Source organism: Meles meles, chromosome 2 (assembly GCF_922984935.1).
Source record: "Meles meles chromosome 2, mMelMel3.1 paternal haplotype, whole genome shotgun sequence".
Lineage (NCBI taxonomy): Eukaryota > Metazoa > Chordata > Mammalia > Carnivora > Mustelidae > Meles > Meles meles.
In genome coordinates this window covers 24,250,391-24,268,440 of record NC_060067.1, presented here as the reverse complement: position 1 = coordinate 24,268,440, position 18,050 = coordinate 24,250,391, and the positions used below count along the sequence as shown (strand labels likewise).

The window sequence follows — 18,050 nt, the reverse complement described above, 5'->3', positions numbered from 1 at the left end:
CCCCTAACATGGGAGCAGTCAACTATATAAACCAATTAATAACAAAATCAAAGAAACACATAGACAATAATACAATAATAGTAGGGGACTTTAACACTGCCCTCACTAAAATGAACAGATCATCCAAGCAAAAGATCAAAAAGGAAATAAAGGCTTAAATGACACACTGGACTAGATAGATATCACAGATATACTCAGAACATTCCATCCCAAAGCAACAGAATACACATTCTTCTCTAGTGCACATGGAACATTCTCCAGAATAGATCACATCCTGGGTCACAAATCAGGTCTCAACTGGTACCAAAAGGTTGGGATCATTCCCTGCATACTGTCAGACCACAATGCTCTGAAGTTAGAACTCAATCATAAGAGGAAAGTTGGAAAGAACCCAAATACATGGCGGCTAAAGAGCATCTTACTAAAGAATGAATGGGTCAACCAGGAAATTAAAGAAAAATTTTAAAAGTTCATGGAAACGAGCTCTTCCTCGGCACTGCCTGCGGAGGTGGCAGCCATCTGTTACTGGGCATCATGGCTGCCCTCAGACCTTTGGTGAAGCCCAAGATCGTTAAAAAGAGGACCAAGAGGGGCGCCTGGGTGGCTCAGTGGTTTAAGCCGCTGCCTTCAGCTCAGGTCATGATCTCAGGGTCCTGGGATCGAGTCCCGCATTGGGCTCTCTGCTCGGCAGGGAGCCTGCTTCCCTCACTCTCTCTGCCTGCCTCTCTGCCTACTTGTGATCTCTCTCTGTCAAATAAATAAATAAAATCTTTAAAAAAAAAAAAAAAAAAAAGAGGACCAAGAAGTTCATCCGGCACCAGTCAGACCGATATGTCAAAATTAAGCGCAACTGGCGGAAGCCGAGAGGCATTGACAATAGGGTGCGCAGAAGATTCAAGGGCCAGATCTTGATGCCCAACATTGGTTACAGGAGCAACAAGAAGACAAAGCACATGTTGCCCAGTGGCTTCAGGAAGTTCCTAGTGCACAACGTCAAGGAGCTTGAAGTGCTGCTGATGTGCAACAAATCTTACTGTGCAGAGATTGCTCACAACGTCTCCTCCAAGAACTGCAAAGCTATTGTGGAAAGAGCAGCCCAGTTGGCAACTAGAGTCACCAATCCCAACGCCAGGCTGCGCAGCGAAGAAAATGAATAGACAGCTTGTTGTGCATGTCATATTTGTGTTAATAAAACCATAAAACTAAAAAAAAAAAAAAGTTCATGGAAACGAATGATAATGAAAACACAACTGTTCAAAATCTATGGGACACAGCAAAGGCAGTCCTGAGAAGAAAAATATATAGCGATACAACCCTTTCTCAAGAAACAAGAAATGTCTTAAATATGCATTTTAACCCTACACCTAAAGGAGCTGGAGAAAGAACAACAAAGAAAGACTAAACCCAGTAGGAGAAGAGAAATAATAAAGATCAGAGCAGAAATCAATGAAATAGAAACCAAAAAAACAGTAGAACAGATCAACAAAACTAGGAGCTGGTTCTTTGAAAGAATTAATAAGATTGATAAACCCCTGGCCAGATTTATCAAAAAGAAAAGAGAAAGGACCCAAATTAATAAAATCATGAATGAAAGAGAAGAGATCACAACCAACACCAAAGAAATACAAAGAAACACAAGAACATATTATGAGCAACTATATGCCAGCAAATTTGATAATCTGCATTGATGAAATGGATGAAATTCCTAGAGACATATAAACTATTAAAACTGAACCAGGAAGAAATAGAAAATCTGAACAGACCCATAACCAGTAAGGAGATTGAAGCAGTCATCAAAAATCTCCCAACAAACAAGAGCCCAGGGCCAGATGGCTTCCCAGGGGAATTCTACCAAACATTTAAAGAAGAACACCTATTCTCCTGAAACTGTTCCAAAAAACAGAAATGGAAAGAAAACTTCCAAACTCATTTTATGAGACCAGCATTACATTGATCCCAAAACCAGACAAAGACACCATGAAAAAGGAGAATTAAAGACCAATATCCTTGATGAACACATGCGAAAATTCTTACCAAAATACTAGCCAATAGGATCCAACAGTACATTAAAAGGATTATCCACCACAACCAAGAGGGATTTATTCCGGGCTGCAAGGTTGGTTCAACATCCAACAAATCAAGCAATGTGATACAATATACTAATAAAAGAAAGGACAAGAACCATATGATACTCTCAATAGATGCTGAAAAAGCATTTGCAAAGTACAGCATCTTTTCTTGATCAAAACTCTTCAAAATGTAGGGACAGAGGGTACATACCTCAATATCATCAAAGCCATCTGTGAAAAACCCACAGCAAATATCGTTCTCAATGGAGAAATACTGAGAGCTTTTCCGCTAAGGTCAGGAACATGGCAGGGATGTCCATTATCACCACTGCTATTCAACATAGTATATGAAGTCCTAGCCTCAGCAATCAGACAACAAAAAGAAATTAAAGGCATCCAAATCAGCAAAGAAGTTAAACTATCACTCTTTGCAGATGATATGATACTTTATGTGGAAAACCCAAAAGACTCCACTCCAAATCTGCTAGAATTCATACAGGAATTCAGGAAAGTGTCAGGATATAAAATCAATGCACAGAAATCAGTTGCATTTCTATACACCAACAACAAGACAGAAGAAAGAGAAATTAAGGAGTCAATCCCATTTACAATTGCACCAAAAACCATAAGATACCTATGAATACACCTAGCCAAAGAGGCAAAGAATCTGTACTCAGAAAACTGTAAAGTACTCATTAAAGAAATTGAAGAAGACACAAAGAAATGGAAAAACGTTCCATGCTCATGGATTGGAAGAACAAATACTGTGAAAATGTCTATGCTACCTAAAGCAATCTACATGTTTGATGCAATCCCTATCAAAATACCATCCTTTTTCTTTTCAAAGAAATGGAAAAAAAATCCTAAAATTTATATGGAACAAGAAAAGACCTCGAATAGCAAGAGTAATGTTGAAAAAGAAAGTCAAAGTTGATGGAATCACAATTCCAGACTTCGAGCTCTATTACAAAGCTGTCATCATCAAGACAATATGGTACTGGCACAAAAACAGACACATAGATCAATGGGACAGAATAGAGAGCCCAGAAATAGACCCTCAACTCTATGGTCAACTAATCTTTGACAAAGCAGGAAAGAATGTCCAATGGAAAAAAGACAGTCTCTTCAACAAATGGTGTTGGGAAAATTGGACAGCCACATGAAGAAGAATGAAACTGGACCATTTCCTTACACCACACACAAAAATAGACTCAAAATGGATGAAAGACCTCAATGAAAGAGAGGAATCCATCAAAATCCTCGAGGAGAACACAGGCAGCAACCTCTTTGACCTCAGCTGCAGCAACGTCTTCCTAGAAACATTGCCAAAGACAAGGGAAGCAAGGGCAAAGATGAACTACTGGGACTTCATCAAGATCAAAAGCTTTTGCACAGCAAAGGAAACAGTCAACAAAACCAAAAGACAACTGACAGAATGCGAGAAGATATTTGCAAACGACATATCAGATAAAGGGCTAGTATCCAAAATCTATAAAGAATTTAGCAAACTCAACACCCAAAGAACAAATAATCCAATCAAGAAATGGGCAGAGGACATGAACAGACATTTCTGTAAAGAAGACATCCAGATGGTCAACAGACACATGAAAAAGTGCTCCACATCACTCGGCATCAGGGAAATACAAATCAAAACCACAATGAGATAGCAGTCTCTCACAGCAGTCAGAATGGCTAAAATGAACAAGTCAGGAAATGACAGATGTTGGCAAGGATGTGGAGAAAGGGGACCCCTCCTACACTGTTGGTGGGAATGCAAGCTGGTGCAGCCACTCTGGAAAACAGCATGGAGGTTCCTCAAAAAGTGGAAAATAGAGCTACCCTATGCCCCAGCAATCGCACTACTGGGTATTTACCCTAAAGAGACAAATGTAGTGATCCGAAGGGGCACGTGCACCCGGATGTTTATAGCAGCAATGTCCACAATAGCCAAACTATGGAAAGAACCTAGATGTCCATCAACAGATGAACGGATAAAGAAGATGTGGTATATATATACAATGGAATACTATGCAGCCACCAAAAGAAATGAAATCTTGCCTTTTGCAACGACGTGGATGGAACTAGAAGGTATTATGCAGAGCAAAATAAGTCAATCCGAGAAAGACAATTACCATACAATCTCCCTGATATGAGGAATATGACAGGCAAAGTGGGGGGTTTGGGGTTAGGGAAGGAAAAAGTGAAACAAGATGAGATCAGGAGGGAGACAAACCATAAGAGACTCTTAATCTCACAAAACAAACTGAGGGTTGCCGGGGGGAGGGAGGTCGGGAGAGGGTGGTTGGGTTATGGACATTGGGAGGGTATGTGCTGTGAAGTGTGTAAGCCTGACGATTCACAGACCTGTACCCCTGGGGCTAATAATACATTGTATGTTAATTTAAAAAAAAAAAAGAATGCACATGCACATACACAAAAATACGCTACCTGTTTCTGACAGATGATTGTACTGCCTGATTTGATGGTGTTCTAAAAAGTGCAATAGAGAGAATAAGAGATCCAGAAATTGATACTAACTCATAAAGTTTATATACCTGTTTTATTATTTTGACCCATGTTGTGCATTCATTCAATCATTCATTCATTCAACAAGTATTTATTGAATATGTGGTATTGGGCACTGTCCTAAGTATCCAGATGAAAACAAACAGATGCAAAAAAAGATAAGACAATCCTCTCTTATCTTTTTAATCAATAGCATAGAGGACTGTACTAATATGTCCATTTATATACTTAGAAAACTAATATGTCCATTTATATATTTTTTTAAAAGGGTAAAAGGAATATATGTACTTGCCCAAATACATAAAAGTAGTGAGTGAGAGATAACATTAGGAATCAGATCCAGGTCTGTATGTCTTTAGGTCCATGTACTTTTCAACCCACTTATTAACTTCAACCCCAGTCAAATTTATAGATTTCCTAAATTTCAAATCAAAAATATCAAACAAATCTATTAACGACTTTCCTTTAAACTGTAAGAATTGTCTACAGAAAACGTGTACCTTAGAAAACTGTTTCTTGACATTGTTCTTGCACTCTGTGCAAGAATACAGCAAAAAGCCTAAAAACAAAACTAAAAAGAATAAATTTTTCTTGCCATTCACACACACATACATATACAATACATACACATACACACTTTTGTTTTTTGGTGTTCTTTCTTAAGACTATTTATTTGTCAGAGCGAGAGCACAGACAGGGGGATCAGCAGGCAGAGCAGGCAGAGGGAGAACCAGGACCCTAGGATCATGACCTGAGCCGAAGGTAGACACCTAACCGACTAAGCCACACAGGCATCCCACATACACACTTTCGAAGACCTTGTAAAGTCATTTGCTCTGTTTCTCTCTGGTCAAGTCACATGAGTATAATTTTTTTTAATATCATATACTTCTCCTGGAGAAAAACTTCTTAAAAAATAGTTCATTATACGGGGCGCCTGGGTGGCTCAGTGGGTTAAGCCACTGCCTTCGGCTCAGGTCATGATCTCAGGGTCCTGGGATCGAGTCCCACATCGGGCTCTCTGCTCAGCGGGGAGCCTGCTTCCCTCTCTCTCTGTCTTTGCCTGCCTCTCTGCCTACTTGTGGTCTCTCTCTCTGTCAAATAAATAAATTAAAAAAAAATAGTTCATTATTTATTTCATGAAATAATTTTCAATGGCAGTAATTTTTAAAGTATTTCTCTTTTCACTTAAAAATAAATGCCTGACCGTTTCACGTAGCCTTAATTTAAAAAAAAAAAATAGACCATTTCTTAATTTTTCAATTATATAATTTTTGTCAGTGGTGACTTTACTCAGTACCCCTCAAACAGGCTGTTCTATTTCATAGATGATACTTTCCAACAAGCTGCACAATGCGACTTTTTATAAAAAGACAGTGAAGTTCAAATGTATAAAATGATTTTTAAGTCAATAATCAGTTTTACCACATCTCCTAACACTTGAATAAATCTAAATTTGTGCCCTGAAGGTAAAGAAATATAATGTACATGTGATATTTTCTGCACACTGGCATATATATGTATATGCCAGTTAAGAACTGAACTCCAGCTAAAGACTAAAGCGTTAAGATATGAAGAAAAATTTAAAAATACAACAATGAGTAAAAAAGAGTCTCTTCTGCTCAAACTGAAACAAAGGCTTTTTCCTCAGCTTTTTCCTAAGTGTTTCAATCTTGGTTATAAATAGTAGCTTTTACCATTCTAGTAGCTAATTTCCAGAAACATCCTAAGACTTCAGGGTGTAGCTGGGTATCGTTTGGGCAAGACAAGGCTATTCTGCGACATCAAACAACCCGAGAATTCTCAGCAGCTTAAAACGTTTATTCCTCACTCATGTGCCCATCCTGGGTCAGCAGTGGACTTTGGCTGCTCTTGGAATCACTGCTAAGCTGGCAGAGGTTGTGTCCCGATGAAGCCAGAGGAAGGAAAGAGAACGTGGTTCTAGAACCACGTGCTGGTTCTTAAAACTTCTGCCCAGAAATGACATACACCACTTCTGCTAACAGGCAATTGGCCAAAGCAAATATAGGACCAAGCCTGTATCAACAGGGTGGGAATGAACAATTCTTCCACTGAGAGATTGACTGAATGTTTATAAATAATACAGTTTGCCACAGAGCTCTAAAAGTACCCTATGCCTAGGACCACAGGTTATTAAATAAGCTCTCTGCATTTTTTTTTAAAGATTTTATTTATTTATTTATTTGACAGAGATCACAAGTAGGCAGAGAGGCAGGCAGAGAGAGAGAGGAGGAAGCAGGCTCCCAGCTGAGCAGAGAGCCCGATGTGGGACTCGATCCCAGGACCCTGGGATCATGACCCAGGCTGAAGGCAGAGGCTTTAACCCACTGAGCCACCCAGGCGCCCCTAAGCTCTCTGCATTATTGCATTTGATGCTGATGACAACCGTGTGCGATGCAGCAAAGGCAGGGGTCACGTACTGGGAAACCTTTTAGCAGAACCACCTCAGCAGAGTTCACTGCTTCTGCTATTTCTGGTCTTCCCCACCAGCCAACCAGACTGGTGCACGGCCTAGATCAAAGCCCCTTCTAAATGGCTCTGCTGCCCACCAGCTTCATGCGTCCTACTTCCTGCCTTGGAGTGCTCCTAGTTCATCGCATTCTCTGCTGTTGCCTGGTATGGAGTAGCTTGGTGAGGCTACAGTGGTGATGACCAACAGGACAGAGCTGCCATGGGACCTGAGGAGGCCCACCAGGAGAGTGAAGCCCACCAAGAGAGTGAAGCCCACCAGGAGAGTGAGGCCTGGTCATGGGAGCCTCCACCAGAGTGCAGCTATGTCTCTGGAGAGTGACCGAAGCGTTACACGGCGAGAAGGCAGGGTGCCTCCTTCCATGCAGATGCCTTCCGAAAAAATGCTAATAAATAACATGCATATGCGAGCTTCCTAGCTAATGAAACTCAAAGGGCTTTCAAGGTGTTAAATTCTTTGGTCTCCAACAGGGGCCCTGGGTGACCCTTAGATTGTTTCTGACCCAGACGTCAACATGCTCCCTGCTTCTGCCACAATCATAGGTAGATCTTCGCTTCTGGTCACTGCAGTCATGACACCTTTCCCTCCCACCCGGGGTGAAATGCAGACAGTAGCAGCCCGTAGAGGGCATCTCTTATTTCCTAGGGGGGCGCTTCCGCGTGCTGGTTTCGCAGGTGCGATGCTGCCTTCCCTGCCCATAGTGCTGGGGCGGCCCTGGCGCTTCTTACCTGGACTCTTCACCCTCTGCTCTGGGCAGGGTGGTACGGCGGTGAAGCCCACGGGTGGCACCATCAGACAGACCTGAGCATAAATCTGGCTGTATCACTTGTCAGTCCTTTGAAAACTCTACTCCTGCATTACTTCATCTTTTAAAATAGAGATGACAGTAGTACTTACTGCCAAGTGTTATTAGCCTAAGGCTCAGAGGCGTTCAGGGATAAAGTATTTCTCATATTTTCTGACCTGCAGAAAGCCCTCAATTAGGCTAGCTACTGTTGTGCTAATCATGATTGTGATGATGATGTGGCACTCAGCTGTGCAGGACTGGGACACACACACACACACACACACACACACACACACACACCCCTGCTATCTGGCCTGGATCCAAGTGCTGCTGTAAATACTCCCCTTTCCTTCACCAGAAAGGTGGCTGCCTTCCCTAAGCCAGGAGAGTAAGGAAGCAGCATGCCTTGTTCCCCAGGCCCCAAACTCCTCTCCCTTCCTTCTTCCCTCAGAAGCACAAAGTACAACACCTTGAACTCCACCTCCATGAGGCCTTTCCATCCGTGAAACTTCACGGAAGCAACTCCGGGGCCAGCCCCCAGCCCCACTCCCTCTATCCTTGCCAACTTTGCTCCTCAGGGTCACAGGACACCCCACAAGCTGCCTGGCAGGCACACTGGCATCTAAACAACTGCTAAATATGTGGTTATGTGAATTAAAAAAACAAAATTAGCCTACAAATGCTGAGACAATCGCACCTGTGAAATTCAGGGGCTCACAAAATCCAAGTCCTCTCAAGTCCCGAATTCTAAAGTTCCACTGAATTTGCTTTTTCCTTAGAGCTCCACCTACGGCCCGTTACTCCTGTTGAGCAAATGGAGAGCAATTTAATTTGTTTTTCATCTTTTGGCAGGTTTCATGGTCTTAAAGGAAAATAAAAGTGTTTTATTGACTTGATAGTGAATCTGAAAGGCTTTCAGATCTATCCTTAAGTCAATGAATGCTCTAAGGGTATAGATCATCCAAAATGAAATTAATGGCTTAAAAAAAATGGAGAAAAGGAATAGCTGTCATGTCGCTGGAACCCTCTGGAAAGCAAACTTTAATGCTAAAGCAACCAACAACTTTATAGAACAGGGTAACATAGTGCCAACAGCTCTAGAATGGGAAGGAATTTGTTGTGTTCGAGGAACAGAAAAGGACCCATAGGTCACTGGATGAGGTCACTGGTGTGAGATGTCAGAAAATGAGTTATTAGCCCCAATGTGTTTGTATATGTGTGTGGGGGGGGGGGAGTCCTCTCTCTCTCTCACACACACACGTTCATGTCCTTTCCTTTGACATATCACTGCAATTCCTCTGGGAAGGAGATCTCCTTACCTTTGGAACCTGCCCCGCAGTTGTCTTTGGTTGGTGGGATGTCAGCTGTGCTAAGTGCTTACTTAGGTCTGCCCTCTTGTGCCGCCACTGCCTGTTGGTGACTGTGTCAGGAAGAGGAAGAGAGGCCCATGGAGCAGAATGGCTCGAAGCAAGCCTGCAGCATGAAGCAGAGATGGCCCATCCAGGCAGCCTGGATCAGCCAGCCACCAGCCAACGGAACACGCGTGAGCCAACTGGCCGGACCAACAGAGCGGCCCTGGCTGACCAGCAGATCCATTAGAAAAGGGTCGTTTTAAGCTAGATTTTTTAGGGCGGTTTGCTCTTCAGTATCACGCTGGCAGTATCTAACCAATACTGATGGTGAAGGGCTTTGTTTGCCAGAAAAAGTGTCTGTGTTACTCCTGGGAGCGGTGTTTAAGGAGTGCAGCAGCACTAACTGATTTACAGTGAATGGATCCTAAAACCACTGCAGCCATCCAGGTTAGCGAGGCTTGGACTAAAGCAAGAGAATTTCAGGAAAAGAGAAGCGGATGGAATTGGGAAACTTCGTTGTTTGGAGGAACAGAGAAATGACCAGGTAGTGGGTGGGGCTGGGGAAATGTGGAGAGAAGGGAAGATTCTATTTATGTGTTTGTTGAAGACCCGAAATTACCAGAGCACGTCTGCATGCTGCAAGGAAGGATCCAGGAGAGGGAGGGGCTGACTGTGCCAGGGACGGCTCAAGCAGACACAGCCTTCGCTGTGAGCCTCGCCCTGCCCTAAGCAGTTCACTAAATCCTCCCTTTTAATCTGCATGACTCTGGGAAATCGATAACCTTAACACTGCATGTTACGGAAGGGCCAGCTGAAGAAGACGGAGGTTCCATCATACACCTGGGAGGTGGCAGAGGCAAGACTCATGCTCAGGCAAGTCTGTCTCATGGCCCCTGTACTTAGCCGCAAAGACACACTACTATGGGAGCCCTGTCCCCAAGCAGTGCGAGGGGACAGGAGCCCGGTACCAGAGGAGAGACTGGTGTTTTCAATACTCTCACGGATGCTTCATCTGCAGAGATGGAGTAAAAGGGAAACTCCAGTTACATAGAGAGGGAAGCTCTCTGCTGGACCGGCGATGATGAAGAGGGGGTTCCTGCTTTATCTTGTGTCTTTATTAAGCAGTACACAGGGCAAGATTACCAAATGAATCTAAGCGAGGAGAAGAATTTAGGAGTGAGGAAAGAAGTGAAATGGTCGCGTTAGGGAGGGAGAAAGCTAATATACTGAGGAAATATAAAATACATTATGGTGCAGTAGCCAAGAATTTGAAGAGAGTCTGGCTAACACGCTTGAGTGCTTTTTCTCCACATTATTTAGCTGCTCCAGTTCAGGCTTGAGAGAGGGAGGGAGATAGAAGAGCGAGAGGATATTTGAAGGGGTGTGATTATAGTGAGAACAGAGGGCCTAAGCTGGATATGGAGGGAACCAACAATAAAAGCAGGAACAATAACAGAGGAAAAAATGAGAGAAAGGTCAGTGAATTAAAGGGCCACCTGCATCTGCAGGGCTGTTGAGTTGTGAGGACTAGAACAGGCAGGCTGCAAGCGTGGGAGATGCCGGTCAAGAGGCGGAAACTTGAAGTCAAGATGTGGAACCTAGTCCGGTTATGGATACCAGGAACGCCGAAGTGTAGACAGCAGGAGTGGCGGCTGAGGCAGAAAGAACAATCCAGGATCAAAGAAGCCAAGGTGCTGGAGGCAAAACCTCCAGAAAAGATGCCAGGGACTTGTGACAGGAGGACAGTGAGGCAGGCTGGTCAGCCGTGAATGAGGAGGGTCTACGGGCTGCAGATACAGCAACACAGAGGGGTGGTAAGGTCTGAAGGCATAAAGTCCAAAGGAGCTGGGTGTTTGAAGGAAGAAGGAAGAGAGATGAACGGGTTGCAAGACGGACAGTCACCCCAATCTCCAGGGCCTCGAGTGCTTGCACTATGAATAGTAATAATGACAATGATAAGAGAATATTGATAATAAGCTGCTTCCCCATTGGAGACGACAGAAGGGAGGTAATGTCCGTAGCAAGCACCTAGGTTTCAGTAGGTTAAGGAAGAGGTGAGAAAATTCTAAGCAGCAGCTGGGGATCTGGAGGGTTTGCTGTGACAGCCCATAAATTCCAAATGGCCCGGGGAAGAGTGTGGGAAGTTGGGGAAGAGGAAGAAATTGGGTCAGATGAGAGAAGGTAGAAACAGTAGCAGAGACTATAGGCAATATGGAACCCTGGGGGTGTGGCTTTCTGGGGGTATGTGAGGCACAACAGGATTAGTCCTGATGAGCCCACAGGGAGTCCTGCTGTCCACATTAGGTTGAACAACATGGGGTTACAGAACCACATTCCTCTCCTGCTGACTGTGGTGGTGGTGGCCCATGTTGGAAGCGAGTGTGAGGCATTTTTCATGTGTCCAGAGTTAGGGAGGGGCTAGCAGTACAGACACAACAGAGTGGGAAAAAAAGAATTAGAAAATCAATTCACCATAGTTCTGCTTCTATTGTATAACAAAGAATAATCATTTCCCTCCTTAAATAGGACAGTGATTTAAAATATTAGTTATTAGAAAGTATTGAATTGGCCTCTTTCTTGCTATGAATTGTAAAACTGCAAAATCCCAAGCAAGTTTTGAAGTGAACTTATGCTCTTGACTACACTTGAACACTAATGACTTAGTGAATCTAGACTTAAAACACAGAAATGATTTACTTAGATGGAATAAGCATAAACAAGATCCTTCTTCAGGGTTCTTTCCTGCTGTGAACATTGATGAGTATCATTAGAACAGAAAATATTCAGACTTGAGTCTGCTAAAAAAATGCATGGTGACATTGGTAAGCATTCAATTGTTATTTATAACAGATAAGCTTGTGACATATTGTTTTATTTATAAATATAATATTTCATAATTCAAATGTCCACAAACGAGTGGCTAGTTGATGAGATTATAATATAACTATATACTATATCATACAATACATCTGTAAAAAATGAGATATACCTATGTATACCAATAAAGTGAGAAAAAGCAAGATCTATTGCATAACATACAGAATGACTGTATGTGTATGTACAGAGAGAGAGAGAAAGAATACACACAGGAAAAGGAGTTACTTATGACAGATAATTTTTTAGGGGTTATTTCTTTAGAGCAGAAATATTGAATGTTCCATTTTTAAGTTTCTTCCATCTTTATCTTTTCTACATGTTCAGTTGTAGCACAGAGGAATGGAGAATAAATAAATAAGGATCTATCATGGCCAGCAGAAAATCTCAAAGGTCAATCAAGAGGCAATCATGTTCCTTAGAACATGTTCCTGTTTGTCACTTAAGCTTGTCTGAACATTCACTATTGCACTGACTAGTGTTCTTCCGCAGCTCCTTACATTTCCTGTTTTTCAAGTAAAACTGCATTTGCAGCAGGGTGTCCCGTCTCCAAACTAAATTGGCTGCAGTCTAGTTCGCAGAATTGGTGACCTAGAGATCTCTGTGCAAAGCAATCTGCACCAAGTTAGTCATCAAAAAGATCATTCTCTGATGGAAGAAAAAGCTATTCTTTTCTGGGTTAGGAGGGGTACCCAGAAGAGGAAGACAAGGAGAGGAATGGAATGCGGTAGAGACTGCCCCCTTCATAGCACACAGCTCTGATTTCAAAACTGTGATGAAGAGAAGGTCTAACCATGAACCCAAAGGGCATGGAGAAGAAGCCCTTCACATCCCACAACAGACTGAGAGACCACCTTGTAGAACCAGCCCTATGCCCAGCAATGTTCCCAGGGCAGCAAAAGGAGCTCGTTGAAAAAGCAAGAGAAAAATGTAAGTGCATAAATTTCTGAACACAAGCATACACCACCTTGGGGATGCTTGAAATAAGGAGAAACGTTTCAGGGAGGGGATAAAATGGAGGCCAAGATTTTCCCATGATTTGGGCAACAATATTAATAGGTCTGCATTTGCAACTCAAGCCCCCTGGGAGCTCCAGGATATAAGTTTCTTATATCCATATTTCTGGTGCCATAGAAAACAATGGTTTACAGGATTACATTTGAATTTAGGTCATAACCTCTTTAGCCTATTGCTGAAGAGTGCCAAAATACTTGGTTTCTCTTTTTTTTTTTTTTTTTTTTTTTTTTCTGCTCCATGGAACTCTTCTTGAGACTCCAGACTGTGCAGCGTGAGTGGGTAGTCTAGGCCCCAAGCCCTTGCCCATCCTCCTCCCCACCTTTACAATTACTTTTCTTTTTTATTTTATTTTATTTTTTTTTTCAATAGATGAATGGATAAAGAAGATGTGGTATATATACACAATGGAATACTATGCAGCCATCAAAAGAAATGAAATCTTGCCATTTGTGACGACGTGGATGGAGCTAGAGCGTATCATGCTTAGTGAAATAAGTCAATCGGAGAAAGACAACTATCATATGATCTCCCTGATATGAGGACATGGAGAAGCAACATGGGGGGGGTAGGGGGATAGGAGAAGAATAAATGAAACAAGATGGGATTGGGAGGGAGACAAACCATAAATGACTCTTAATCTCACAAAACAAACTGGGGGTTGCTGGGGGGAGGTGGGATTGAGAGAGGGGGAGCGGGCTATGGTTTCTCTTTTTAAACTTAAATTACTCTGTGCCTAAATCATAAAAATTCATGGAATCTTCAATTTACCTTTGAGCTCTGATCCAATTCTTTATGACCCATCTCCATTTGAAATTGCAATGGAAACTTTCCTCTTTGAACATTCAATCAAACACTAATCACATAAGAGTTCCTCACTTGAAGAGCAGCCCCATGAAATCAGAATCATTGAAAAATGTGCGTAATTTTAAGTTAAATCACTGAGTATTCCTAAATAAGAATAGCAGTGTTAAAAAAAAAAAAAAAAAGGTAGAGACTCCATGGCATTTGCCACACGCCTCCATTCAGGCGCTAGTACTTTTAGCAAAGCTGTCTTTAATTTAAGAATGTGCCGTAGGCTGTATTGGAAAGAACATAAATAATGTAAAGTGGAGCCTGGACAATGGCAAGCTGGCTCAACTTCTCGGAGCATCCTTCGTTAGATCCAGCTGCAAACGCTAGAAGTTATAAAAAATGTATGCAGGACTTCTTTTTAAGCATTAACACACCACTACTTTAAATGTTGGTTCTGACTGAGAAATTCCTCTCTGCAGGTGCTTTTACCCCCATAACCTCAGCAAGCTGCCAGGGCCTCAGGAGACTAAACAAATTGCTAACTTAAAAATTCATTATAGTATCTGTTCCCTTTCCAAGACATAAAATGTACTCTATAATTTGCTGTTCTGAATCCCCTGAGACCTTGGTCTTCAAGGCCCTGTGTGCTTGCATGACGCCATCCCTTGTCCATTATTAATATACTGGATAGGCTTTTTAAAAACACATCACACCCAAAAGTCCTAAAATGGGAAGTGAAAATGTCACTAGCCAGCACACTCATCTCCCTGAAGTGAGCAATAACAAAAGTGATAACAAAGATGATACCAACACACCAGGTTCCTGGCAGGGAAGTGTGAACAGGTCAACTCCGCAGCTTGTACATACCAACAGATGGTGGCAGGTGGATGATGAGGGCCAGGGGCATGGCGTCACTGTCAGGAGTCCATGAAAAAAAGAAGTTCCACTCTGTGCAGCTATGAAAACTAATATAAAATTATCAGGGATATAATGTAAGGGTAGGAAGTTTAAGTCGGCATTATTTTAAAAATATAAAGAGTAGCCATCTGAATAAAGGCCAAGATTTCGTACACGTAAAGCAGATAGCTGCCTACCTTCTCACATTTCAAGGACTCTCATAAGAAGAGCGCATAAATCCAAGATGGTTACAACTCAAAAAGGCCAAGTCAAGATGCTTCTAGAATGGACTCATGGGGAAAGACAGGAGACTAGAACCCAGAACCAGGGAAACAGACCCAGTCACAGAGCACAGCGAGATCCCTGAGGAAGTGAGGAAAGAGTAAAAAATGGCGTTACGGATGTTATTCCAAACTAAGCCATTAGAGTCTAGGTCATGATTAATAACCAGATTTTCTTCCTCTGAAAGCTTGGGTCTGCATTCCGTTCAAAGCACTTCTCTAAAATTTAGTCAGTAGGCAAACACAGTAGATAGACATGCATTAAACAGATGAAAAACTTGAAGGGCCTAACTGACAAAAAAAACCCACGGATTATTTAAAGATAATGTTTCTTTTTTTTTTTTTGAAATAGAGCACCTTTTGGAATGCAGTGATAGATGGAGGCAAAGAGAACAATTTGATTGGAGGAGGTACAAGAAAAGTTCGAGAATCCTAAGAGTTTGGCCAGTCATCATGATTCATTATGGATGAGATCAGAAATAAGCAAAATCACTTTAAAAAGAGTCAGAATGACTAAGTTAAGAGTATGATCTGGGCGCCTGGGTGGCTCAGATGGTTAAGTATCTGCCTTTGGCTCAGGTCATGATCCCAGGGTCCTGGGATTGAGTCCCACATTGGGCTCTCTGTTCAGTGCGGGTATGCTTCTCACTCTCCCTATCCTCCCCGACTTGTACTTTCTCCCTCTGTCAAATAAAAAAATAAAAATATAATCTTTTTTTTTTAAGAGTATGATCTGACTGTAAGTCAATCTTGGTAATACTGGCATACATGATGAAAGAATGTGTCACTCGGAACCCAGCACCCGTGCGATATGACTCGTTAGCTCTAGAGGTGCTCTCAGCCACCTGGATTTATACCAGGCGTCCCCTTGGCCTGGATAAAAGATCCCTCGATCTTTTTTTAATGTTATTACATAACATTATTTTACATTAATTTACATTAATCTAATGTTATTACATAACATTTAATGTTATTTACATAACATTACTTCAATTGTGTCTTCACTTAGCATCCCTCTGACTATACATTCAGCCTTTCAGTCACCCAATACGGGAAGGATTCATTAAATGACAAAAATGAATATTTTAGTGGCTGAAAAGGGATATTCCCCCATTAAATTAATAAATCAATATTCAGATATACACTATTCTCTTGCAAGTTAACATCAGTCTGTCCTCTTCTCTTGTCTCAGGAGGTGTATCATGAGGTACTGGCATAGAAACTTCTAGAACTGCAAACCAAACATCAGACGTGTACAACAGAAATTTTACAACCTCGTGGGGCAGCTTGACAGCCATTAGAAGTCAAGCCATTAGAAGCCCCTTAAGTGGCTCCACAACCACATGTAAAAAAAAAAAGTAAGAATATATGATCCACTTCATATCTTGTGAATTTAGCACTAGTGACTGTGTGAATCAGAAATCAACTATATAAATCAATATCCAATTAAACACATTAGATTGTGTAAGAGTAGACACCATATCGGTTTTGTTTGTTGTGGGCCCTAATGCACTTCTTGACATGTCTTAGGAACTCAAGAGATATTTTTTGAATAAATAAAATTGTAAGAAATGAAGGGAGATAAGAGAGTGGGAAGAAGAATTTAGGTTCTTTCCAGTTTAAGCTGCCGAGTGAGATGTGATGACTTTTCATATGACTGTTATGCCAAGTGGTTTCCATCCTTTGGAACAGCTATTCATAAAAATTTCTGGATGCAGAGAGAACTATGCAGAGAGAACTATGTCGGTCATGTGATTGGTCTGCTCATTATAATATAAGGCTGTGAAGATTCAAGTTGTTAACGCTTTGCTTGGAGAGGTCATTGAGAGGATGTGACCTATGAGTTGGACCACAGCAATCAGACTCCTCACCAGTCCTCTGTGCTTGGAATGTGCATCCTGCTTGCCTTTCCTGCTTCCAGAAGCTGCCTGCAAGGGCATATAGCCTTGAGACAGTGAGGTGGTATTAAGTATTTGTGACTGAACCCATTTAAGACCTCTATGTAAACTTTTAAGAACTGGCAGGCAGGTATGGAGATCTACTCATCTTGAGACCACCCAAGGCAGGCCTGGTATGTATGTTCTCTTGCTCATTAAACCAGCCACCTGCCAATCTGGTGGGACCTGCCTCTTTCTTCAGTCTTTGTGCGCTCTGTGTGTATGGGGGCTAGTTTCGGATTACACATGAGAAGCTCCCAAAAATGTTGCAAACTAACATGGTTTAATATAAAGATAAACTGAGATTATTTAAAAATCATTTCCTATTTATATTTACTCTCTAGCCTGAAGAAAAGAGACATCTGACTGCCCCTGAATGAATAGAAAGAGAGAAAAACAACCCGTGAAAAGGTGGGTAAACGACTACCTTTTCGTTGGGCTTGTTATCTGCGGGAACAGAGTGTGATAAACCATAGCAGAGAACCCAGGACGTTCCCGCCTTTGTCGGGGGTGCTGGGCAGGCCTTCTGCGTACACGGCAGCAGCTTTGTCGTCTTCTCTTATGCCGTATGGAAATGTTGTGAATTCCCTAACATCAGAGCTGTTTCTATGCTTTCAAAATGTCAGAGTTAAATGTCCAAGCCAAAGACCTAAGGCCTTAGGAAAAGGAGACTAAGATTTTTAAAACCTAAAACGTAAGACATTATGTGAGTACAATAAGCCAGACACAAAAGGACAGATATTGTACGATTCCATTTAGAGGAGGTACCTGGAAGAATCAAATCCATAGAGACGGAAAATAGAATAGAGGGGGTCAGGGCTGCGGGAAGGAGGGGTGGGAATGGGGAGTTAGTGTTTAATGGTACAGAGTTTCATCTGGAGATGATGAAAATGTTCTAGAGAAGGACAGTGGTGATGGTTGCACAGCAGCGTGCATGCACTTGATGCCACTCAACTGTACACTTAACCATGGTTAAAAGGATAAATTTTATGCTATGTATATTTCACCACACATACACATACACACA

The 18,050-nt window shown here is 42.0% G+C and overlaps 1 protein-coding gene across 2 annotated transcripts; it reads left to right on the top strand.

The window, feature by feature from the left end:
- The first annotated feature begins 486 nt into the window (after nt 1-486).
- On the top strand, nt 487-1,189 carry LOC123930689 (60S ribosomal protein L32-like). Of its 2 annotated transcripts, none has more exons than XM_045986912.1 (2): nt 487-581; nt 797-1,189. In XM_045986912.1, the coding sequence occupies exons 1-2, from the start codon at nt 535-537 to the stop codon at nt 1,155-1,157; spliced, it is 408 nt and encodes a 135-aa protein (XP_045842868.1). In that variant the 5' UTR covers nt 487-534; the 3' UTR covers nt 1,158-1,189. The 2 variants fall into 2 exon arrangements, with proteins under 2 accessions (XP_045842868.1, XP_045842876.1); XM_045986920.1 differs by having other exon boundaries at nt 490-584; nt 800-1,189.
- The last annotated feature ends 16,861 nt before the right edge of the window (nt 1,190-18,050 follow it).